Source organism: Pleurodeles waltl, chromosome 5 (genome assembly GCF_031143425.1).
Source record: "Pleurodeles waltl isolate 20211129_DDA chromosome 5, aPleWal1.hap1.20221129, whole genome shotgun sequence".
Classification (NCBI taxonomy): Eukaryota; Metazoa; Chordata; class Amphibia; order Caudata; family Salamandridae; genus Pleurodeles; species Pleurodeles waltl.
Genome location: NC_090444.1, coordinates 101,721,547 through 101,746,486, shown reverse-complemented (window position 1 = coordinate 101,746,486; position 24,940 = coordinate 101,721,547). Strand labels below are relative to the sequence as shown.

The 24,940-nt window shown below is 44.4% G+C and overlaps 1 protein-coding gene across 1 annotated transcript in view; it reads right to left on the bottom strand.

The window, feature by feature from the left end:
• Positions 1-1,556: 1,556 nt before the first annotated feature.
• The window catches only part of SLC35F6 (solute carrier family 35 member F6), a 69,070-nt gene continuing 45,686 nt past the window's right edge, over positions 1,557-24,940 (bottom strand). The window contains exons 4-6 of the mRNA XM_069233698.1: positions 22,485-22,697; positions 8,988-9,098; positions 1,557-5,973 (exon numbers count right to left, since the gene is read on the bottom strand). Coding sequence (XP_069089799.1) covers positions 5,495-5,973; positions 8,988-9,098; positions 22,485-22,697 — 803 coding nt within the window. The 3' untranslated portion in view covers positions 1,557-5,494. The remainder of the gene's footprint in view (positions 5,974-8,987; positions 9,099-22,484; positions 22,698-24,940) is intronic.

The following is a 24,940-nucleotide window of genomic DNA, read 5'->3' as shown; positions in this document are numbered from 1 at the left end:
GTGTATGGTGATGTATTGTGGGATTGTTAGTTCTCCATGCTGTGCATGCTTTGGTGATGGGTGTACATGCAGGGCTGGGAGGGCTGTACATGCATTGGTATGGCATGCAGGGCTTGGCATTGGCGTAAGTCACATGTGTAGGTGCACTGTGTGGGATGGAGTGGAGTGATGGGAGTCAAGGTGAGGGGGTGAGATGGCATGCAGGTATGGGGGGGTGATAAGTACTGTAGTAAATATTGACTCATCAGTGTCCAGTCCTCCGGCTACTCCAGTGAGTCCCTCAGGATGCAGGATTGCCAAGACTTGCTCCTCCCATGCTGTCAGCTGTGGGGGAGGAGTTGGGGGTCCACCGCCAGTCCTCTGGATGGTGAGCTGGTGCCTTGCTGTCACGGAACGTAGGTTGTTCCATCTCTTCCTGATGTCGTCCTTTGTTCTTGGATGCTGTCCTACGGCGTTCACTCTGTCCACGATTCTCCGCCATAGCTCCATCTTCCTGGCAATGGATATTTGCTGTACCTGTGCTCCAAACAGCTGTGGCTCTACCCTGACTATTTCCTCCACCATGACCCACAACTCCTCATCTGTGAAACGGGGGGGGGTGCCTTAGTGGGAACATGGGTGTTGTGTGTTGTATGTTGTGCAGAGGGTGTTGAGTAATGTGGTGGGGTGTGGGATGTGGGGTGCGTGATGGATGAATGGCTGATTGTGGTGTGTGTGTAGTTGTCTCTGTGATTTGCGTGGCTAGCTATTGCAGTCTTTTCGTGTTGGCAAAGGGTTGTGGGTAATGTGGGGGGGGGTGTTTTATAGTACTGTGGGTGTGTGTGTGTAGTGTGTGTATCAGTGTCAGGTGTGTGATTTTCGTTTTGGCCAATGTTGTGTTGTTTTGTATTTGGGTGGCCAATGGTTTATCGCTGTTGAATGTCCGCCCTGGTGATTAGTGGGTCATGATGTGGTGGGCGTTGGTTTGTTGGGTAACGGTATGGGTGTTTGTACCGACACTTTTACACTGACCTTCAGTATGGCAGATATGTGTTTGTGGCAGTATTCTGTCAGTTTAGTGTGTGTGTGTCATATTATGGCGAACTGATGTTCGCCTCCGTGACGGTATGTTGGTGGGCGTCATCAAGCGGGATTTACCGCCAATGTCATAATGAGGGCCACAGTGTCCAAAGTATACAAACGTTTGACTGATGGCAGGTTGAGACCTGCATTTCTCCAGATTCATTCTCAGGAGTATGTTTCCTCCAGCATTGTGCTGTAATGTGCCTATTGTATATCATGTACATCATGCTTATTTGCCTATACAGTAGACAAAATCATTTTCTTTACTCTTGTTTTCATCCCTTCATTTTGCCTTTCTTTGTACCGGGCCCATGCACCCCCCTTTAACTCTTGCAAGCTCAACTCTGAGATTTCTCATTTTGCTATGGCATGTCCTCCTTCCCCACCCCACCGTGGATTCTGAATAGATGTTCCCAAGAATTGTATTTTGAATGCACTTATCATTAATCTAACTAAAGAGCAAACTTAAAAACCAGCTCAGACCAAAAAGGACATCTTTTCATGTGCCAAGTCTTATTTTATTTTTCGTACAATGCAACTGCCTTAACCAGAACAGAAACAAACTTCAAGTCACAACAGTGTCCATTGATGCCTGGAATATATCCCAGATGATGATGATGTAGCTGCCTTCCAACAGTCTCTGTAGGCCTCTTTTCATAAACAGAGCAGTCCATCTATTGGTTAGTAGTGGTTGCAAAGGTTTTCATCCTTTACAAAATTCCCTTTTGTACCTCCAAATATTGTTCTTTATGAGAGCCAACAGGTTCACATGTGTATTAGATAATATCACTATGGAAAGAAGATGGAGAAAGCCCTTCCTTAATGGTTCATGCTGGCAGTGATCAACTTAGGAGAGTGGTCTGTCCTCTCATGCTCCATGTGTGATATATGCATTAGAACATCTGCATGATGATTGCTGCCGGTGTGGCTTGTTCCTCATTCATCTTTTCTTACTTCGTTGCCTTGTTCACTCCTCGATGTGAAGCATGGCTCTGATGTCCAGGTATATCTAGAGTCAACCGGCTTCCTTGCGTGGTAATATACTCTGGTGGAATGCCATAGCCTAAAAGAGGAGGATCAGTACCTTGCATCAGCAGGTAACAAGCGTGGGCCCCCACACTTCAACAACATGCCAGAAACTGTGCATGGAGCAGACTGGGGGCCAAAGGCAACATTGTGAGATAAGATGGAACAGATGTATAAATTTAAGAAATTAAGACCATGTGGGCATATGCGGACTTAAAGCTTTCTTTCGCATCCTGAATAGGGAGTTGAGCGTTCACTAAATAGGCTCTCGAGTGTGGTTTTCATGGGGATATGTCAGGTTTTGTAGATGTTGGGTGGTGTGACACAGCACTGATAACTCGTTTCTGTGATCCTTTTATCTAGTTTACCATCCAGCATTTTTAGTTTCTTTTTGGAAATTATTTCTATTACCTGTGTTGTCACCACTGTCGTCAAATTTCTAAACCCATATTAACGTAATAAGTTGGGCCAAAGCGGATACTGGGGGCAGGGGGCTAGGTCTGGCTGTTTTCCAGTCCATAACCTCCATCCCTGAACACAAGCAAATTGTGTTGATCATAGAGAAAAATATTGGAAATTGTGTAATTCAAGCCAATGTAATGGGGGATCAATTGCCTCTCAGTACTGCAACCAATGGTAGTGGTTAACTCCTTTGTCACTAACTCCTGCATATGTAAACCATGGAGAAACTACGTCAAAAGCATGCTGTCTGCAAAGACGGTGCCTGCTCCTTTACTAACACCACACACCTGGACAGTGCCTGATTAAGTGAACTTTGTCTCAATGGGAAATCACCTCAGGGACACCGAGATATGAATCACACTGAGGCTAGAAATAAGGAGACAATTCTTAGAAGGGATTAGGAAGCAGAAATAGGAATCAACAACAGCAAAGAATAACCTTATTTTTTAGGAAAGTGAATAAATAATGTAAATCTTCCTGTAACAGTAAAAAAGGAGAAAAAAAGAAAAAAAAATAAGTAAAGTAATTAAGTAAAGCAGGAAAAGCGCCTCCAGAAGCTGGACACAGAAATGTATATTGTCTGCTAAGCAAATTGGCATTAGTGCGAGGGAGCAGGGATCCTATGGATAAAGCCCCACATTCACAGAAGGGCAGCTGACAGAGATAAGTGACTCAATCCTGACATCTTTGACCACCCCACTCCCAATTATACTCCCTTCCACACTAACAGAATCCAGAAAAGAGCTGGAAGGTGAACTGACTTGACTCAACTAGTGCAACATTTTAGGATGAATCAATCAACTTAGTGGAGGTCCAAAAACAAATAAGCCGCAACTATCTAAGATACCCTCCCTCTGCTCTATAACTAAATGTAAACCAACTGTGAATTATGGTACCCAAGCTCTACTGTCACAATTGTAACAGATACAACTTAAATCTAAAGAGATTCCACTCTCCTATGAGGCCAAGTCTAGACTATCTTTTATCAATACTGGAATTCAGCACTAGCAGCGGCGAGAAATGCACGCCTCCCACTGAATAGGCAACAAAGCAGATACACCATCTAGTACAGTACCAGCATATTGAGTTAAATCTCCACATGCAAATATATTGTGGCCAAAATACCAACCACCAGAATATTGTGAAGGTAGAAATAAATTGGTAAGCCTAGTCAGAGTACATACTGAGGAGCAGAAAGTCAAGAATTACTTTATCTTCATTAGTGGTTTAAAAGGATTTCTTTGCCAAACACTATGGGCCAGCAACACTCTGGAATGGAAAATTTAAAGTCTCAAAATTGTACTTAGTCTTCAATCCTCTATTCTGCGTGAGAAAACGTGATAAAAGAAAATCTTGCAAGCCAGTCTCTTTTTCTTATTATTCTCTGACATACTAAACAAACTAGTATAGTTGTAAGATCAACTCTGTTTCTGTCATTCTCCATCACTCACATGCTGGACTGTGCACCTATATTCTTGTTTCTTGAGAAAACCATCTAATGAAGAAAGTAAAGCTTAAAAAAGGTGATTGACCAGGACCTTTTATCATTCTATTTGTCCACCCTTTTTCAACGAGCCCTTGTGTAGGAACAGTTCAACAGACTGTTCCTACACAAGGGTAAGATTTTTGTGAAAAATGCAGACAACTCAAATTCCCTGCATGTTTGGAACTATTATACATTTCCCACAGATTTTAGACATGATGGAAATTTTCAACAGATTTTCAATCACAGTACCAATTTCCAGTTAAATTGCAAGCCTAAGGCCCTCATTAGAAGTTAAGGGCTAAAGTCTGACCCCTCTGCAAACACGTATTTACACAGGGATCGGAATTACGACGTGTGATATTTATCAAGCCCTCATAATTTTCCCTTGGTCAGTTCCGGTAGGTCAGGTCTTCCAAAATTTATTAAGGTAAAGGTCTGAAAAAACCGCAAAACATGCTGAATTGGTTGTGTTAAAAACTGATTATGCATGTTACGCCCCACATGTCTTTAGGGATTCACCACATCTAGTAAATACCCATCCCTAATCTGACAAACTCCTAAATAGGGCCTAAGAAAGCATCAAAAAGGAAGGAGGAATGACTGGGGCCATCGAGGTTGGCCATGCTATAAGTTCTAAGCAAGGGCTAGTGACCCGGCTTGCGCTGACTCAGGTATTAATTTAGTGTAAGGGTGGGTAACCGGAGCCGCAGGCTGGGTTGATCAATAGATACCTGACAGTATGTCTTAGGATGTTACCGCCAGAGTAGCTACTCTGTCTCCCAGTACAGACTCCCTCCTGAATGTGGCAGGCAGTTATATGTTCTATGAGACACAGACAAGGAAAGGGAAAGTGGAACAAGGTGTGGCATAGCACAGAGACCCTGACATCAGGACTCAGAAAGGCTGCGAGAAATGTGGGTGAGTGGTTCCGAAACATTATCATGAGTCACAGAAATTTATGACAGAGATCTATCTTAGCTGGCTTTCTAAGAACTGAAAAGTATTAAAAGTAAACAGGGGTGGAGTACGATCCAGTCTGTTAAGATTATTTCTGGTATTAAAATGAAAAACATTAATATAAACATTTTCAGGGTCAGTCCTTCAGCTTTCTCAGAACTTCCCTAGAGATTTCGAAATATCAAAAGATTTTAAAATGTTTTTCTGAGAATTTTTTCTGGCTCATCACCCATGTTTCTAGGCTTCCCTTTACAAGTCTTTCTAGAGGTATAGCTAGTTTGTACTATGTCTTTTTTCAACATCTTTTTAAATTCTAAAATATTTTATAATACACAAATATCTAGAGTCCAAAAATGTGTCTAAACAAAATTTAAAGAGTTGAAAAGTTAGGATTGAATTAACATTCATCATCTGGGCTTCACCCGTAACTGAAAACAGTCATTTTGTATATAGTGATGGCAAAAAGTTCATTTCAGTAAAAAGTGTTTTTCTAAAAACAAACTATCGGTTCAAGATGTCTTTTTCTTCATCAGTTCCTTCATTTATAGGAGTCCCATTGAGTAGCCTTTCTGTTTCTTCGCTATCCCTCGACTCTTGGCAGCACATAAACCGCTTGTGCAGCCCATTGTAAAGAGCCGCTCCCACCAAGAGGATGATAAAGCCCAAGATCTGCAGACCATGGAACTTCTCCCACCGCAAGGCCAGGCTGACAGCCCAGATGACCACTGTGCGCAGGCTGTCTAGCACCATCCGAGTGGTGGCGCTGATCTCCTTGGTGACGCTAATGCCGGCAAAGTTGAAGAAGGCGATGCTGCTGATGTTGCCCAGCAAGGCCAGGATGATGAGTGGTTGGTTGCCCATTTGGCAGAAGGCGTCCAGTGAATCCTCAAGGACTGGGCGGTCGCCCTTGCTGAAGCCGTGGGCTGGGATGTAGTACATGGGAATGAGAAGCAGGGTCAGGATGACAAACCCAAAGAATCCTGCAAGACAAGAGTGAAAAAAACATATTTTAGGTCAAGTGGTGAGCTCATCCTGACAAGAGCAAGATATTGGGTCTGCCCATTGTAAAAAGTTACAGAAGCAAAGATTCATACATGCACGCAGTGCACTACTGCTGTGATGGCATATATTGCAGAGACCAGGTCCACCTGAATTGTCCTGCCTAATGCACCAGATCTTTAAGCACAGTGCACATGTGATCACAATGTTGTATAGAGAATCTGTCATATCCCATTAAACACCTTAGGGATTCAAAACATTTTCATGTACAAAGCACTACAGGGCATATTACTCACAATGTTGTATACAAAGCTTGTTGTGTACCATGGAACACCTTTGGAGCTCAAAACACTTTGTCTGATATTCATTGTTTTTAAAGAACAGAGGCGGTCATTCTGACCGCGGCGGTCGGCGGTCGCCGCCCGCCAAGCGGTTCAGGCCGAAAGACCGCTCCGCGTCAAAAGACCGCGGCGGCCATTCCGGCTTTCCCGCTGGGCTGGCGTGCGACTGCCAGAAGACCGCCGGCCGGCCCAGCGGGAAAGCCCCTTCAACAATGAAGCCGGCTCGGAATGGAGCCGGCGGAGTTGCAGGGGTGCGACGGGTACAGTGGCACCCGTCGCGATTTTCACTGTCTGCACAGCAGACAGTGAAAATCTTTGTGGGGCCCTGTTAGGGGGCCCCTGCACTGCCCATGCCATTGGCATGAGCAGTGCAGGGGCCCCCAGGGGCCCCACGGCACCCGTTCCCACCATCCTGGTTCTGGCGGTGGACACCGCCAGAAACAGGCTGGCGGGAAGGCGGTTGGAATCCCCATGGTGGTGCTGCAAGCAGCGCCGCCATGGCGGATTCCCTGGGCAAGCGGGAAACCGTCGGGAAACCGCCGGCTCCACTTTTCTGACCGCAGCTTTACTGCCGCGGTCAGAATCGCCCAGGAAGCACCGCCAGCCTGTTGGCGGTGCTTCTGCCGCCCTCCGCCATGGCGGTCATGGACCGCCAGGGTCAGAATGACCCCCAGAGTGTCATGGTCCATATACTTCTGAGAGCTGAGTCACTAGAGACTTGAATAGTTAGTAACAGATTCTGGACTGTTTAGGCACAAGACCTAACTCACACATCTGAAACCTACCACATCAGCCTGGGCACAGTGGTGGTAGATTCAGGGGGACTTTATTGGTGTGGACAGATACTTAAACGTGATTAAGGGAGACACATCTTGCTCAGAAGGTGGTGGAAGTAGACAAATCCTTGACATCACGTGTAAAAAAAAAGTGATGCAGTTAAATTTGGTAGGCAGAAAAGTATGAAGAAAAAGACTACATTCCAGGGCGTAGTGAACCATCCACTTTAGCAGCTCCTGTGTGAGCAGGGGATGTCCTCTGGACCGATGCCGTTTGTTCTCATTAAACTATTTAAATGCAATGATCTTCAATTTGAGTGCAAAATCTGCAAAGAAGCACCTCTGCACAGAGCTCATAAATAACCTGATAGACTTTGATACAAGAAGGATAGAGGACCCCTGATTCTAAAGAAGACAAATACAGGGGGTTATTACAACTTTGGAGGAGGTGTTAATCCGTCCCAAAAGTGACGGTAAAGTGACGGATATACCACCAGCCGTATTACGAGTCCATTAAATCCTATGGAACTCGTAATACGGCTGGTGGTATATCCGTCACATTTGGGACGGATTAACACCTCCTCCAAAGTTGTAATAACCCCCACAGTGTCCAAAAAGTGTGTAAAATGAAAATTGGAAAGATAACCAAAAGTGAAGAGGAAAATAAAGAGTAAGTGAGGAAGACAAGTAAGGATGGAAGCAGAGACAATGAGAGCAGTGAAGAAGGGACGATTATAGGAACAATGGAATAGAGGAGAATAAAAAGTAGAAGAAGAAGAAAAAAGGGAGAAATGTAAGAGAAAGAAGAAAGGCAGAAACAAAGAAATAACCCATACTATGGCAGTTTCAGGCCACCTGTTTTGCTGGCTTGCTGTGCTCAAACTCTCAATACCATTCAGGGTGTAGTTCAAAGTGGGTATGTTTTTTTCTAGCTGTTCCTTCACTTACATTACACAAAGGGTTATAAGAACTGGAACAGCAGTGATAAAGTCGGAGGTACTTAGTGGTTCAGATGTGGACGAGGAGCTATAACAGTGGGCTGATGTTCTGTATTGGATTTTACAGGGACTCGCATGAGAAGGAAGGGGCAAGATTATTGTTTTCATGATGTCTCTTTTGGCTATATTCAACTACCAGTTGTTTTTTTTTGTTTGATGTCTTTGCATATTAGCTTGATTTTGTCAATGGAGGTTGAAATACTATTCTCTGACTTGGTGGATAACTTGTGTTGATCACTAAGATGTTTTGAAAGATTAGATTTCTGGTGTGGCCATGGACATAAGTGGGGCCTTCCGCCTGTTTGTGTAGTCCAATGGCAGTGTTAAGTAGCTCTCCTTTTCCCAGGTTGTTATTGGCGGGTGCTGGTGTTAGTGCTGGGGTGAGTGTTGTATTAGGAGTGGAGGAGTTTTTGGGATAATTGGAATAACACCTTCAAAACCCCGATTTAGTCAAATTCTTGAAGCAAAATGACCAAAACCAACTTCCAAATGCACAAAGCAGATGCGGCGCAACGTCATGCGTACACCAAAATTACTGGTGATCGTCTTCATCTTGCATTGATGTTCAGAATATTATAATAAAGGGTTCATATATACAGTTGCAAATGTAAGTCACAGAGAAGTGGTTGTCTATACTGGAAATATGGGTAAGAGGATGTTTCGTTTAGATCTACACCTGACATTTCTAGACTACCACTTGTATTCAGATTGTGCTGGTTTTCATCTTTGTGTTTTCTTCCATTTCTGTTTCACTGACTATTTGCATCATGGCCTTTGCTTCCTTGAGACGTTTTTGTGGGTTTACTGAAGTTCATCCCATTGAATGGATGGTACATGTCTGCTGAATCCAGAGCACCAGGAAGGTCTACCATCTACCTACCTTCAGTTCCAACTGCTCGCAGAGGGTGCACATCATGCTTGTTCATGAACTTTTCTTCCAGGACCATCTGGATAGCAGCTATAATCTGTGCCATGATGATGAGGAGGTCACCTGTGGAAGGAAGGAGATGAAGATAAGAAGCTAGCCCATCTTTCCCAATGCCTCGAGGAGCTGAAAGCACGCAAGCTGTGTTGCACTGTCTAGGTTTTGCACCATAATATTAACCAGAGTTCTCAAGTCTCCCAAATCCACTCATGACTATCTCATACACTTCAGGAATATTCTTTCAATTCTGGGACTTATAGTCAACAACAGGCCTGCTGTTTGGAGGGCACCAGAAGTAAAACAAAACAAATAGTACCTCGATCACATGGGGAGAAGCGGATAGGCACTAATTAAGTTGAATCAATTAGTGATTGATCGCTGCTCCTCAGAGAGGAATGGAAATGATGGCAGGCGTGCCTTCATGAATTACAAAGCTGTAAAAGAGTGCCGCGCAACCCAACAAATGGTGAGCGACAGGGGGGCTCCAAGCCCTTTACTGAACACAACAGTCCTGCAAGCGACACGCATGCACTCGCAGGCTCAACCCTAAATAACCCGTACTGGATGAGCTAGTCACATTTGGAAGTAGGAAGGGTGAGAGCTCTGTAACAACATTCCTTCGACTAATGTACATTTGGAGAAGTTCAGTGTTTTTTTGTGAGACAAAATGTATGTTTCTCAGTAAATAACAATAACGTCCCTTCGACTGATGTACATTAGGAGAAGTTCAGTGTTTTTTTGTGAGACAAAATGTTATTTTCTCAGTAAATAACAATAACGTCCCTTCGACTGATGTACATTAGGAGAAGTTGTGTGTTTTCTTGTGAGGCAAAATGTTATTTTCTCAGTAAATAACAATAACATCCCTTTAATAAATATTTTAAGTGAATTTTTAGACCCAGTAACCAATCCCATGACCCCATTGTGCACAGACTTAGGTATTTGCAAAAGGATTTGGACGCAGCCTTTAGCCACACAATGCACATATAGCGGCCAAGTTTTCAGATTCCTTATGTGTGACATTTCTTTGCCTTATGCGCTCACTGAGTGTCACTTTATTGCAAGTGCAGCTAAGCAGTACGCAATGAGATATGTTTCTTAATTACCAACCTTTTATCCGATGTTAGGCATGTTAGGCATTAAAACAGTTGCAATGAACCTGAGCTGCTTCTGCTAGGTCAATAATCTAATTTCCTTTTGAAAATCAATCATTCTGAAACATTTGTGGTGCCATAATAGACAATATGCAAATCTTTAGGCGGTAGGCCTTTAATTCATTAAAGATGTATCGACTTGTTCCCGATATATATTGAAGAACAAATAATGTCCCACCAGTGGACAGACTGTGCAAAGGACAAATTCTAGATTAGGGAGTTTTCTTCTAACCTTTCCTGGCCCAATATACCATGGAAGGGCCTACCCCACCAAGTTAGCATGCAGTTAAATGTGGCAGCCTCCTTGCTTTACTGCTTTCTCCTGAAGGACACCACCAGCTCCATCCCACCTTCCTGCTGACACCTGACCACAAAGAAAATTTATAGACCAGCCTGAGAGGAAAATGCAATAGGTAGGAACTGCCTGAAACCGGTTTCAGAGCCAGCCAAATATTAGAATATAAAAAAACACTGTCTGCATCTTTGGTTTGAAGATGGAGCAGAAAATGTCAGTCAAGATGCCAAGATTTGTTTTCTCTGAATCTGCGGTCTCCACACCAGTGCTGACCAAGAATATCTTCGGGCTCCAGTGTTGGGGTAACTAGAGCCAACACCCCTCACCAGGTTCTGGAGCACTGACCTGTGGAATGTTGACCACTCTGCCAGGAGGGGCTGTCTGGAGCCTGCTCTGTGGAAGATGGCTGAATGGCTGTTCAAGGGGGTGTATCTGAGATGCCCTTTCAAAAGAAAGAAGCTGCTCTAAAGGAGAGGAGCCTTGAAGGAGCTGAGGCGAGAAGAATCAATGCTACAGCTCAGGCATGTGGAGATATCTGCATGGCTGTACCAAGGGTAGTATGAAAGGGCCCTGACGTGTCCCCACCGCATATGCCGCTACATCCACACCTGAGGATAGCTCTGAAACCATCCTCTGCAACCATTTAGTGCCAGGAGCAACCAAGTGCTAAAGAAATTATAACCAGTCTACAGCTGTACTACAATGAAGTCTACAAATGCTGAGAGGAGGTCAGTCTCAAAAGATACTACTGCAGCAAGAATTATTCTCCCCAAGGGGTGTTTGGGTGGTGGGACTTGTAGAAGGGCCTGAGGAAGAGCCCAAGATGCAAGATTTCCAGAACTGTGAGCACCACACTTCCAGTGCAACCTCCACTCAACAGGGTAGTGACACTGATTGCTGGATCAGCGAGCACCAGCCGTGCCATTTAGCAATGGTCATAGGTACTGCCTGCCACTGCCTGCACTCTTTCCCAGGCACAAAGATAATGTGCACCAAGAAAGTGGGTGCGGGGTGGTGTACGAGGGGTCTATCAGAGAATGCATCGGGTGAGGAAACAAAGTCCTGCAACAGCAAAAGCCAGGTTGGTCCCATTGTGTACAGGTTTTCACAGAACCCCCAGGAGGAAACCCTCAGATATCATTGTTGTCCTGCACGGAGTACCAGCAGGGGCTGTCCTACTAGAAATTCTGCTTAGCTATCTAAGAACCCATATTAATAGTTAGCCCCTGATTATATGTGCAATATTAAGTGCTAAAATATATGTTTTTGTCTTAAGTAAAAGCACTATCTGGATACAGATTTATTGACTGTTTTTGCGTTCTGACTCTCTAACCCCCCACCACCTTCCTGAGTAAGCTTGGACAGCTCAATGTTACTAGCGTGAGGATCAAGTGGATCTACCTGGTGCTCAGTTTTGGGCTTTTTAATAAGGTTAAGCCCAGGACCTTAGTAGCAAATGGCTCTGAATGTCACAACCGCAGACTGTCATTGCCCGGGAACCGCTGCCTGCCATGTTTGTCCTGAAAATGCTCCCAGAGAAAAATGGCCTGAATACCAGCGGCGTGGCTATCAATGGTGCATCAGGGTAACTGATACCTGGGGCCAGGGAAGAAGGGTCCCGCTGCACCTCAATTATGAAACATTTCTACCAGGGGCCCATTAACATGCCTACGTTTGTGTCATTGGTATGCCAGTACTAGTATGGCGAGACGTGGGTCTCGTGCTCACTGTGGCATGGGACTCAAGCTGCACCCTACTGATGAGGCACAAATAGGACCACACTGGTGTGGGGCTTCTTGTGGCCTGGCTCTTCACGCGGGAGCAGGCTGATTTGAATACGGCTGGTTCCTGTCTGAAATGGCATGATGGGTAAAAAAAAATGTTGGTGTGGAATTCGGTTTCAACTAATTACCAGTAGCAGACATTAATTCAAGGATTCCTCGTTTCACCTTCTGTATTCTTCAGTACATTAGGGCATCCTTGCCTCGCCACTGCTGCACACATCGTCTTGCACTCTTGCTGTCAAAATAGTTTTCTAGTGAAATTACAGTAAGCTGTAGCCACCTGCCTCGACACGCACGCCTCGCCCCTTGCACTGTACGGAGTTGAAATTCCTGGTTGCTGTAAATGTTTGCGACAGAAAGCAGGATTATAATGAGCTGCTGATCCACACCTTGAGCATTTGAAAATGTCAGAACTTGCTGAAAGTGTATCATCGCAGCATACATAGGATTCCATGCCAGTAAACATCATGGAGAAACTGTAATGGGCGGGGCATTTAAAGGGACTACAGCAGCTGGTGACAACATTTCAAGAACATCCTCTGTGTTATCACTGAAGGACAGTTATCACAATCACACCATTTTCTATAACTAAGCATCTGCATTTCTTTTTGCAATTAAAGTTTAAATTATCTTTTGGCACCAATATGCACATGTAAATACACGGGTTTTAGTGGGGGGAAACAGAGAGAATAAGCAATGGAGATTATTCCGTTTACTATTTAATTTGAGGCGGTGTTTGCTGGTAGGGGGCACTGGCACTTATTTTTGAGGGCTGGCATACATTTTTCTGCATCAGGCAGTTACTGCGAGCAAAAGACGGAGGAAACCAAGGTGGAAAGCGTCACAAAGGGAGAAAGCGGAAAGCTGCAAGAGTGAGCTGAAGGGGCAGGGAGTGGCTGCAAACGGATTAAAGAGACCAGATATTGCTTCAGGATTACGCTGCCTCAGCATTCTGTCCTCGCAAATTTAGTTGCAGCAGCCGCGAGTTTCAGATGAGAGCTTTGGGCACCGGCACGTTTTTATTTACAAATTAACCACTGGGCTGAGGCTAAGAAGAATGTGCTTGACGGTCACCAAATGGCACAGCCCGACTCTGCTGGGTATCCTGCACCAGAGAACCTTGTGCCGTGCTCACACTGTGCAGCTGCCTGCTTTACACACAGACCTGAGGAGGGCATGGTGAACGACCTATGCCCAGTTGACTCGGAGTCAGCCTGGAGGTCAGGGAAGCAGTGTCCTCATGCCCTCTCCACTGCATAACTTTGTGGGTGCGCCTTCCTGTGGAGGACACAAGGGTTTCTCCTTTTCACCTTTGGTCACTGGACCTGTACCTCACTACGGGGCTGATTGTCCAAAAATGTTTAAACAATTGCCATGTTACTTGCACTTTCAGTGATATGGCTGTAGGAAGGCCCAGTTTAACTGTGGTCATCAACTAGGGTCTCAAAGTGCCCCTTTTTCTGCTAATCTGTCCAGCATGTATGACTACGTCTAAGCTGTTCCTGGTGAACTGACCAAGAGATACTAATATATATATATATATATATATATATATATATATATATATATATATAATATATATATATATATTTTGTCCTTATACACCTCACAGGCTTGTCACACCTTAATTCCGCCGGTTCTTGCTTCTGTAACCGAAACAAAAGTGGACACACCACCCAAGGAGGCTCCCGTGTCACCTGCTCAGCCTTCCTGGGGTTGCCCCTGGGTGGCTGGCACGGATGAAAAGAGGGATTTTTTTAAATCACAGAACAATACTACCCTAGAGAGGGGGACCATTGCAAGAGGGGAGCCCATAGCTTCCTTTTTTTCAACCTCTGCTCAGGGCCACCCACCTTCAGATCTAATATAGCTGTCTTCACAAGCATATCAAGCTAGCTCCTATGTACAGGGGGGCTGCTATCACCCATTTCAAGCAAATCTCCCTCTTGGCTAATAGAATAACGAAGTACAGCAGACTCCTACTGTTTCTCGGCCACCCAACCGAATCATTCGGTTTGCCAAAGATAATAAGGGGGAGATTTACGATAACTTCCTTCCCTATAATCTGCGACAGCGTTCCCACCACCTCAGTCCAAAAAGCAGCAACTCCTGGACACTCCATAATCACGTGTACATCCGTGGCATTTGGAACTCCACATTTAACGCAATTCACCACTTCCCCTTTTTTATTTTAGTTAATTTTGCTGGGGTGATATAAGCTCTATGTATCACATACACATGTTTTTTCCTCAACGGGGCAGCCTTTACTACGTCAAAGCAGATTCTCATGGATTCTTGCCATCCTAACTGCGCTGTCTCTTTCATCATAGTTCCTTGCCATAACTGCTTCGGCAATTTAAAGTCACCATCAATCGACTCCAGAATCTCCCAATACCACCTTGCAACCTTGCTACCATTGGGGGAGCCATTAAAAAGATCTTTTGCTAAGGGGTTTTCTACTTGCCGGCTTCGTCGAATAGACTTTGCCCAGGCTGCCAATTGAATGTATTTAAACCTAGACAGGGTTCCCCCTGTACTATCTCTCAGTTCGTCCCAGGGAAGTAACCCCGTCTCTTATATAAGATCTCCCCAATATTCCAAGCCGGCTTCCCTTATTGGTTTGGCCAAAGCATATTTCAAACACTCTGGAGTACCCGGAGAGTCCCAGATCGGAGCTCGCTGATTATAATATTCTATCTTAATGATGTATTTCACCTGGTGCCAACACATTGCTGCATCCCTCAATAATTGTAATCTTATTTCCTTAAAAGATTTTGGATCACCAAATTTAAAAAGAAAGTGATTTGCTGCCCCCTGAATAGATCGTGTCATAGCCTTGAACATAGCACCCATTGTTGTATCGTCCAGAGAGGTAAATAACAAATTAAAATTTCTCAACAGGAAGGCCCATGCATACAACTGCAAGTCCGGCAATGATAGACCTCCGTTCTCTCTCCCCCTCCTCAACTTTTTCCACATGGTTCTGGTGCCCTTACATGCCAAAATAAATGAGGTAATAGCTCCAACAGGCTATCCATTTGTAACGGAATAGCATTCTGAATAAAGTTAATCTTTGGGAGAAGAATCATTTTAACCAGGTTCACCCTACCCAATATCGTCAACGGGAGATGGACCCAGCCCCTCATTAAATTAGTGCACTCTTCTAACACCATTTGCTGTTTTTCACCGCCAATTTCTCAATGTCATGTGTAATTAATACACCTAAATACTGCATTTCAGCCTTCCCATGCCAGCTCTCCCCTTCTTGGTTCCATGCCATTATTTCAGTCTTTTCTGCGTTAACCTGATAGCCAGAAAGAGAGCCGAAATCCTCGGCTAACCGTAGCAGGGCTGGGAGAGCGGTCGACACATCTGCGGTGAATACCATTAAATCATCTGCATAAAGTGCTACTTTCCTCTCCCACTGCTCCCACTTAAAAGGTGCTATTTCAGGATGCTGTCTTATTCTTCTAGCGAAAGGCTCGATGTATAAATCAAACAAAAGTGGAGATAATGGACATCCCTGCCTAGTACCTCTCGATATCCTAAAGGAGTTTGTAAGTTTCCCATTGATTAAAATTCTAGCAGAGGGGTCGTGATAAATCCGTTTTATAGCCCTACAAAAATTATCGCCCAAATTGTGGCGACTCAGAATCCAAGCTAAGTAACCCCAATTAATCCTGTCAAAGGCTTTCGGAGCATCCAAAGCTATGACCCCCAAGGGGATCTTATAAACAGTTGCCACATCAATTGCCCCAATTAGAGTATGCGTAAGCTCGTGTAAATACCTGCCTTTAACAAAGCCCTTCTGATCTACACTAATCAAATCCTTCACCACAGTGTTTAATCTATCCACTAAAATCTTTGCAAATAACTTGTAATCCGAGTTTAGCAGCGAAATGGGTCTGTATGACTCACACCTAACCGGATCTTTACCCGGTTTCAAAATCAGTGAAATGACTGCCTCATGCCAGGAAGTCCTTTGCAAAAACCTCGGAAAACAATCTTAACAAAAAAGGCACGAATGCCTGCTCCAAAACTTTATACACTTCACCCTGGAGATCATCTGGACCTGGAGCCTTCCCCCCCTTACTACCCTTCAAGACAGCTAAATTTCACCTGAAGTGATAGGTCTATTCAACCAGCGCTGCTGCTCTTGGGATAAAGAAGGGAGAGTATCTTCCTCCAACCAGATTTGAGCGGCTGATTCCGTAACCGTTATCTCCTCAGTATAGAGTTGGGAAAAGAATTGCAAAAAGGACCTATTGATATTTCCACACTCACTGGTCCTCTGTCCTTGCACTACCTCGACTTCCTTAATGCAGTTCCTCACTTTTTGGTCCCTTTTAACTTTCCACACCAAAAGTTTCTCTGGGCTCTCCCCATATTCAAAGTGCCTCAACTTACTCGCCTCCCATCGCTTTGCAACCCTTGCTTGCAAAAGGGCTTCCAATTGCTGATTAAAAGCATCCAACCTCTGCTGCCCTACCCGCTTCTCCTCTTTCTCCGTACTCTTCAATAGCGGCTCTCTGCAACCCCTCATCTCTATTTCGAGATACTCTAATTCATCTCTCTATTGCCTATTCTTATAGCTGGCAATATTTATGAGTATCCCTCGAAGCACTGCCTTATAGGCGTCCCAAACCACGTGGAATGCGGCTGTACCTAGATTCACTTTCAAAAACTCCTCAGTCTCTACAAGTAGCTTAACTCCCACTTCTTCATCTAGCAATAAGGTGCGATCTAACGTCCACCGACTCACCTCTCTCTCTTTTAGTAGGTTCATTTTAGTACTATCGCTCCATGATCTGATAAGTGAGGGGGAAGATACACTATGTTTACTACCACATCACGCCATGCTCAATCGACCAAAAAGTAATCAATCCGCTAAGAGTGGCTATATTTCTTGTTATTGTATAAAAAAACCTGCTGAGGGCCTGCCCTATCCCTCCACCAATCATCCAATGCCCTTTCCTTCATCATCCTTCTCAGAAACTGCTGAGACTTCGAGTTGACTATCGATCTGCTTTTGGTTGATCTGTCCAGCTTACTGTCTAGAATTATATTGAAGTCTCCTGCCATTAACACTGGGTCAGAAAAATCCAAAATCTGACAGAACATCTTCTTGAGAGGCTCTATGTCGTCACTATTGGGGCCATAATATCCTACCAGTGTGATAGGTCTGCCGAATAAACTTACTTTAATTGTTATCCATCTACCTGTATAATCCGTATTGACCTTTAATATTACTGCATCACACTGATGCTTAAACAGTATTGCAACCCCTCTAGTATTAAAGTCCTGTTCAGTACATACACATAGGCGGACCCAATTCTGACTTCTAAACAGATCTTTACATTCGTTCCCAGTTAAATGCGTATCTTGCAATATCAAAACCTGGGAGGAAGAATCCCTCAGATACTGTAAAATCCTGTCTCTTCTACCTCTCACCCTCAATCCATTTACATTCCAGGACAACATTTGAAGTCTTTGGTTACAGCTAACACCTTGAGCTGCCTCTTTCTTATACATCCCTTACGGTTTGTCTAAAATACTGAGGTGTAGAGGACTTTCTTCTACTATTTGTTTTCTCCACTATTTTCTCCCGTCTGCTCCCCACCCTGTGCTCCCCAAACAACCCCCCCTCTGTGCCCCCCCTTCCCTCCCTTTGAGAACCCTCCCTTCATACGGATCTATGACCCAATTTAGAAGCACCAATTGGTCATCCCTCTGCGGGCAAAAATTATGTCACAATACCTCCATCTTTAATGGTCTCCAGCAACTCATCCGCTGCTTTCACCTCTCTTATATTATACACTTTATTATTATGCATGATCCTAAGAGTCGCCGGTAATCTCATCTGAACCAAGGCACCCTGTTTCCTAAAATCCTCCATCCGCTTCCCCAGCTCCGCTGCCTATTTATGGTTACACTGGACAAATCAGACCTAACCTCAAACGTGAAGTTATCTCCTTTTAATGTTTTCTGTCTAAGTGCTAGAGTGAGGATTTTCTCTTTCAAAGAATATGTCTGAAAATTTATCAGAATCCTCCGAGGCTTAAGACTATTTTACCTTCTCTTGAAGGGGTCCCTATGGATCCGCTGGATGTCCCTTGCTATTTCTTCCAGAGTCTCTTCCAATGAAAGCGAGACCTTCAAGAGAGAACTCAAAAACATTTTTTAATTTTCACCTTCCACACCTTCCGGAACATTCAACACCCTCAAATTATTCCTCCTAGAGCTATTTTCCAGCTGTTCCAGATTGTTCTGCAGGGACTGCTCATTTTCCTTTAATATGTTAATTTCTCTTTTATGATCTCTGATTTGCTCTTTCATCTCTTCCACCGCCTCCTCTAATGCTTGTGTTCTTAACACCAAAAGGTCAAGTTTTTTTTCCAGGGCTCCGCAAGCCTCCCTTATTTCCCCTTGATTGTTCTCTGAGGTGGCGAAGCCACTTTTAATATCTTTAGACAGCGGCAAAAGCACTTTTTCAATAAGGGAAACTGGGCTACTACCGGATAAATCTGTGCCAGAAATGGAGGTTCGGGGTGGGAAATGAATGCCCCACTTCCTAATGGCGTCATGGCCGAAGGTGTTTCAGATTCAGGACTATCACTTCACTCCCCATACTCTCTCCACCATTTTCCTGATGGACCAAGGGTGCCATCAAAGGCTGTTGTCACAAATCGTAAGGATGGCTCCCTCCTTGACCGCCAGCTTCACCCTCTATCTCCGTACCTAGTGTCTTTGAAGCGCTACCATTCATCCCTGCTTCTATAGTAGCTAAATTAGCTGGAGACTTAACTTTAAGAAAAGCTTTCACCAAAGGGGTCAACTTAGAGCTTGCAGTTTTTTCCCTGGTTTTAATATTTTTTGGGGGCTTTAATCCAGCCTTTTTGCTTACTTCCCAGTTTAGCGCGAGGCAGACTTTGCCTATCCGGAGGGTTATGGCGCCTCATAGAACCCAACTTGGGGTACACAAAACCCAACTGACACTCTCCACTCCCAATACCTCCTACCTTGCCCTGGAGTGCTCCTTTACCGGACAGAGGACAAATAACAGCGTTTCCAGCACACCGCCTTCATACCAGGTTCAAAATCGAAGCTCTTCCACCTTGGACCGGCAGCTTGACAGCAACAGTGCTGTCTCTGCCGGTCTTACCCCGGAAGGAAAGCCGGAACGCGAGTTGTCTGGAGCGACCAAGCTCCGACCTCGCCCTGAACCAAGACAGCCTGGGGAAGCCGTCAGGAACTCCACCGACGGCCCCACAAAGCTCCAAAGGTGCTCCCATTCACAGGAGCTGAAGATTCGCCGAAGACGGCGCGTCCGAGTGCCGGCGCCCACCGGAAGAGACAGGTCAGTACTTCAGCACACTGCAAGACGCGCAGCCACCCTGTTCTCCAATGTTCTAATGCAAATTCTGCCCCCAAGAGATACTAATATTGAGTTTGTCTAGTTTAATTGTGATAAGCCAGTAGTAACCCTAACATGTTAATCCAGGGCTCTCAGAGAGGTGCTCTACTGAGTACAAATGCAGCAGCACTGGCACAGGCCCACTGAGCTATCCTCACTGCTATTGTGAACAATAGCCAATCCAAGAGAGAGGGTTAGACTTACCATAGCACATTAGTAACACTGTTGTAACCCACGAACTGGCCTCTACCTGACACACCTAGAGTAGTCTGTCAGGTTCCCTGGGAGCAGAACATGAACTGCTACAAACCTTCACTTGTCGCTATCAGTGCTTATTGTAATATAACCAGCATTAATTCCAGCTATGTCTATGCTGTTTTTGGGAGCGAATATCTTTTTGTGTGGGCTTAATAATTGTTGGATTAGTTGTTGCTGGTATTTTCAGTTTGTGTACCGTCTCAACACCAGTGACCTTCACAAGGTGCTTTCTATCTCTCTATGACATGATAGAACTTTGAAGTAAGGCCATAGTATGTTGGAAAAGGAAGTGCACCAGGGGCATGAAAGTTGAAACCTTCCACATATATGACTAACAAAGTTTGTTTTCAGGTTTACCATTGTTTCCTGGATGCCTGCAACTTAAAACACTGCAGTAACACATCAAGGTGGAGAAATAGTATAAGAGTTAAGGAGGCACAGGTGCCATTTATTGCACCCGCTAAATACCAGTACAGTGGGACTTGAAATGTAATTGTTGGGATAAGTAAAACCAACTAAGTGTTGGAGATGTGGCAATCTAACAAAACTCAGCAGATACTCTGTCCAACTTAGGCTCCCCCCATTTAGAGGTGGGAGAAGCACAAGGATTGGGTTGGCAGAGTCAGTGAAAAACTCCCAGTGTGTGAGGGCCATTGATTTTTTTTGTTTTTCAGTAACAAACTCAAGCTTTGGGAGTTGTTACTGGAAAACAAAAAGCTTTGCAGAACAGGTGCACCAAACAGGGTGCCTACTCACCAAAGCTGCAGTGCCTTCAATGAAGCCAGACAGATCTCAGTTGCGCCTCGCTCCTATTTAAAAGGGCAGGGCGGGTGCGGCACGCGGGGAAGGAGGGGAGCAGGACATTTAATAATAAAAAAATTATAATAATAAAGAAAAAAACTTACCTCATCTGTGATGCGCTGCTCCCCTTTCCCTCATCATTGCTGCAGGAACAGGGTCCCAGCCTGCCCTGCGCCAATCCTGACGCTGCTCACAGCAGCATCAGGATTGGATGGGAGCGCCCAGCCAGGGCGTTCACAGGCGACTGGGAGCCTGTGCAGGCTCTCTCCAGCGGGGCAACTGTGTTGCCCGGCTGGAGAGAGCCTACAGCGCATGTGTGTTTGGCCAGCACGAGACAGCTGGCCAAACACACATACGCTCTGAGGGGAGTGCTCTGTGCACTCCCACCCGAGGCTGTCATCCCCTATGCCCCGCCCCTTTCACCACGAAGGAATAATAAACCTGGTTTATTATTCCTTTGTGGTGAAAGCGTTGCAGCTTCTGCTGCTGACGGGAGGGGGCGACGCTCCTCCGCCCTTATGGAGGAGCCGCCCCTGACAGATCACCACCTGCCTATGGAGACTAGAGGCCTTAGGTCTCTGCTGACCAGGAGGATCTCTGACTGGTGTGACTAGCCAGGCTCAGAAGACCGCCTACTTTATTGTGGTTAGCCTGAAATCATGCCTAAGTCTCGGTGTACCACGTACCTGGACAATTATTGATGTTTTGCGGTTTCTTTGTGCTTTTTACTTTTAAGTTTAAATTCACAGCTCCTGTTTCCTTAATCATATTCTAACCATTTTAGGTCATTTTGCTTATTACATTTTTCATGATCGTTCTTATTTGGATTGGGAATGTTATTATGTATTGTTCTTGACTTTAATGTTGTGAGGCACGCTTCTAATTGTGTCACACATTTCTCTTTGGAAAGCCTGCTGATGGGTCCGAAGTAGAGACCCCTCAGTGAACTATACTGTGACCTAGCATGATAGTGCCTTATTAAATTATTGCAGTAATTCCCTCTGAAATTAATAATTCGTTTTCTCATGCTGTGTAATCTGTAGTGCATTTTACATGTTGTGCATTCAATTCTCTGTACCAAGCATTGTACATTGTATGCTGTGTATTCCATGACTTTAGAATTGAGCTGCATTATTGTACTGAGCAGCATTGAACACAATGTGCTGAACATTGCACAGTGAGTGACTCCACCCTGCTCTTCCCCAGCCTGCACTCCTCTGTCAATGGGTCAACCAAAGCACTTGTTTTTCAAGGAATGACGAGAAGCACTTGTTACTATATCTAAGTTGGGAGAGGATGATGACATTGTAATTGCTGTTCAGACTTCATGTTAACAGAAAGATTGATTAAACAGCAGACTCTAACACTGTGTGCTGCACTGAAGTACTTAGAACTTCTGATGCTACAAAGACACTTCCCAAAATGCAACCACCACCTGTACACCACAACAGAAAGCAAGAGTTGTGCTCAGCCCATACATCAGTGAGACCCTGTTCCTCCTCTCCCCTTCATCTTCTGTTCCCACTGCTGCTGAGTAAGACAAGAAACACCAGAAGAGGGAGAGGAAGAAGGCCTGGGAGCAAAAAAGGGAAATGCAAGGTGCAGAACAATGTTGTTTCTATCTTGTGGCTTGTCGAGATCTCACGATTCAACCCAATCCCATGTGTTCATTTGTGCATGACAATGAGTCACTATTCATAAGAAAATAAAATATGGTGGCAAATGTCTAGAGAATGTCGTCTGCACCTGTGATGACGTTGCTCAGGCTCTCCTCTTGGTCCCCACTGCTGAGCAGGTCAGCCAAGCCCACTACCACGAGGCCGGCGATGGTGATGAAAATACCGATCCACTGACTCCATAGCAGCTTGCGGCCAAGGAAGGCCACCGAGAGCAGCCCCGTGAAGATGACCACAGCCCCCCGCAACATCTGGAAACTGGAAGCGCTGGTCATGTTGAGAGCTGTGAAGAGAGGTGATACGGCTAAGTGATGGAGTGCATCATTTGTCATCCAATAAATGGAGTTGTGTTATATACAGACGTTCATAATATACTTCATGATGAAGTGTGCATCATTTTATTATGTCAAACTGTAAGTCACTACCTTTGTATGAAGGATTCACACCTAGAATAGTTTTGCATAGGAATAAAAAATATAGTGCTAGTTCAAACCATTCATCCCTGTCTGCAGAAAAGTTTTATTCATACCTTCTACCAATTTCAGTTTCAATCAATGGCAGTTTTGATGATTATTTTCTCAATTATGATCACAACTACACAGTTCAGTTTCAGAAGAAGATGGTATGTCTTTCTTTTTTACAAATCACTGCAAGTATGAATCTTGCTTCTAGGAAATGGCTGACTTTGATAGGCTAGGTTGATGGCTAGTATAGGTTTTCTATAGGGCTAATTGTCAACGGAACCCCCTGTAAGCACTTCATCCCTAACCAACAATGCAGTTTCCCCATAAATCACATACATCTTAGCTGGTGTTCAAAGTTCGGGTTGACATTCTGCAGACCATACTTGCTTTAGAAGTCTGAACAGCCTGAGCAATACATGAGTTGTCTCAGTTCGTCAACTCAGAGCACATCAAGTTGCAAAGACATTGAGTTCAACCTTTAGATTGAGAACCAGCTCATCAATAAAACATCATCTACTTGGGCAAACAGCGAAATCAAATATTAATGTAAGATTAAAAATATACATAGTGCCAGAATGATATTATAGACATCATAAACATTATATTAGGAACACTTTTATGTCATTTTTGGAAGACTTAAGGGGTCATTTTCAAACACCAGTAAGTTGTACTGGGATGCAGCCCAGGGTGATCACCTGTGGCTGATATTAATTCAAGCATTTTTTCATCACCTTGTTGTCCTTTGGCCTTTGCACACTACTCGTAGTATAGTACAGGGAGTGCAGAATTATTAGGCAAGTTGTATTTTTGAGGATTAATTTTATTATTGAACAACAACCATGTTCTCAATGAACCCAAAAAACTCATTAATATCAAAGCTTAATATTTTTGGAAGTAGTTTTTAGTTTGTTTTTAGTTTTAGCTATGTTAGGGGGATATCTGTGTGTGCAGGTGACTATTACTGTGCATAATTATTAGGCAACTTAACAAAAAAAAAAAAAAAAACCCATTTCAATTATTTATTATTACCAGTGAAACCAATATAACATCTCAACATTCACAAATATACATTTCTGACATTCAAAAACAAAACAAAAACAAATCAGTGACCAATATAGCCACCTTTCTTGGCAAGGACACTCAAAAGCCTGCCATCCATGGATTCTGTCAGTGTTTTGATCTGTTCACCATCAACATTGCGTGCAGCAGCAACCACAGCCTCCCAGACACTGTTCAGAGAGGTGTACTGTTTTCCCTCCTTGTAAATCTCACATTTGATGATGGACCACAGGTTCTCAATGGGGTTCAGATCAGGTGAACAAGGAGGCCATGTCATTAGATTTCCTTCTTTTATACCCTTTCTTGCCAGCCACGCTGTGGAGTACTTGGACGCGTGTGATGGAGCATTGTCTTGCATGAAAATCATGTTTTTCTTGAAGGATGCAGACTTCTTCCTGTACCACTGCTTGAAGAAGGTGTCTTCCAGGAACTGGCAGTAGGACTGGGAGTTGAGCTTGACTCCATCCTCAACCCGAAAAGGCCCCACAAGCTCATCTTTGATGATACCAGCCCAAACCACTACTCCACCTCCACCTTGCTGGCGTCTGAGTCGGACTGGAGCTCTCTGCCCTTTACCAATCCAGCCACGGGCCCATCCATCTGGCCCATCAAGACTCACTCTCATTTCATCAGTCCATAAAACCTTAGAAAAATCAGTCTTGAGATATTTCTTGGCCCAGTCTTGACATTTCAGCTTGTGTGTCTTGTTCAGTGGTGGTCGTCTTTCAGCCTTTCTTACCTTGGCCATGTCTCTGAGTATTTCACACCTTGTGCTTTTGGGCACTCCAGTGATGTTGCAGCTCTGAAATATGGCCAAACTGGTGGCAAGTGGCATTGTGGCAGCTGCACGCTTGACTTTTCTCAGTTCATGGGCAGTTATTTTGCGCCTTGGTTTTTCCACACGCTTCTTGCGACCCTGTTGACTATTTTGAACGAAACGCTTGATTGTTCGATGATCACGCTTCAGAAGCTTTGCAATTTTAAGAGTGCTGCATCCCTCTGC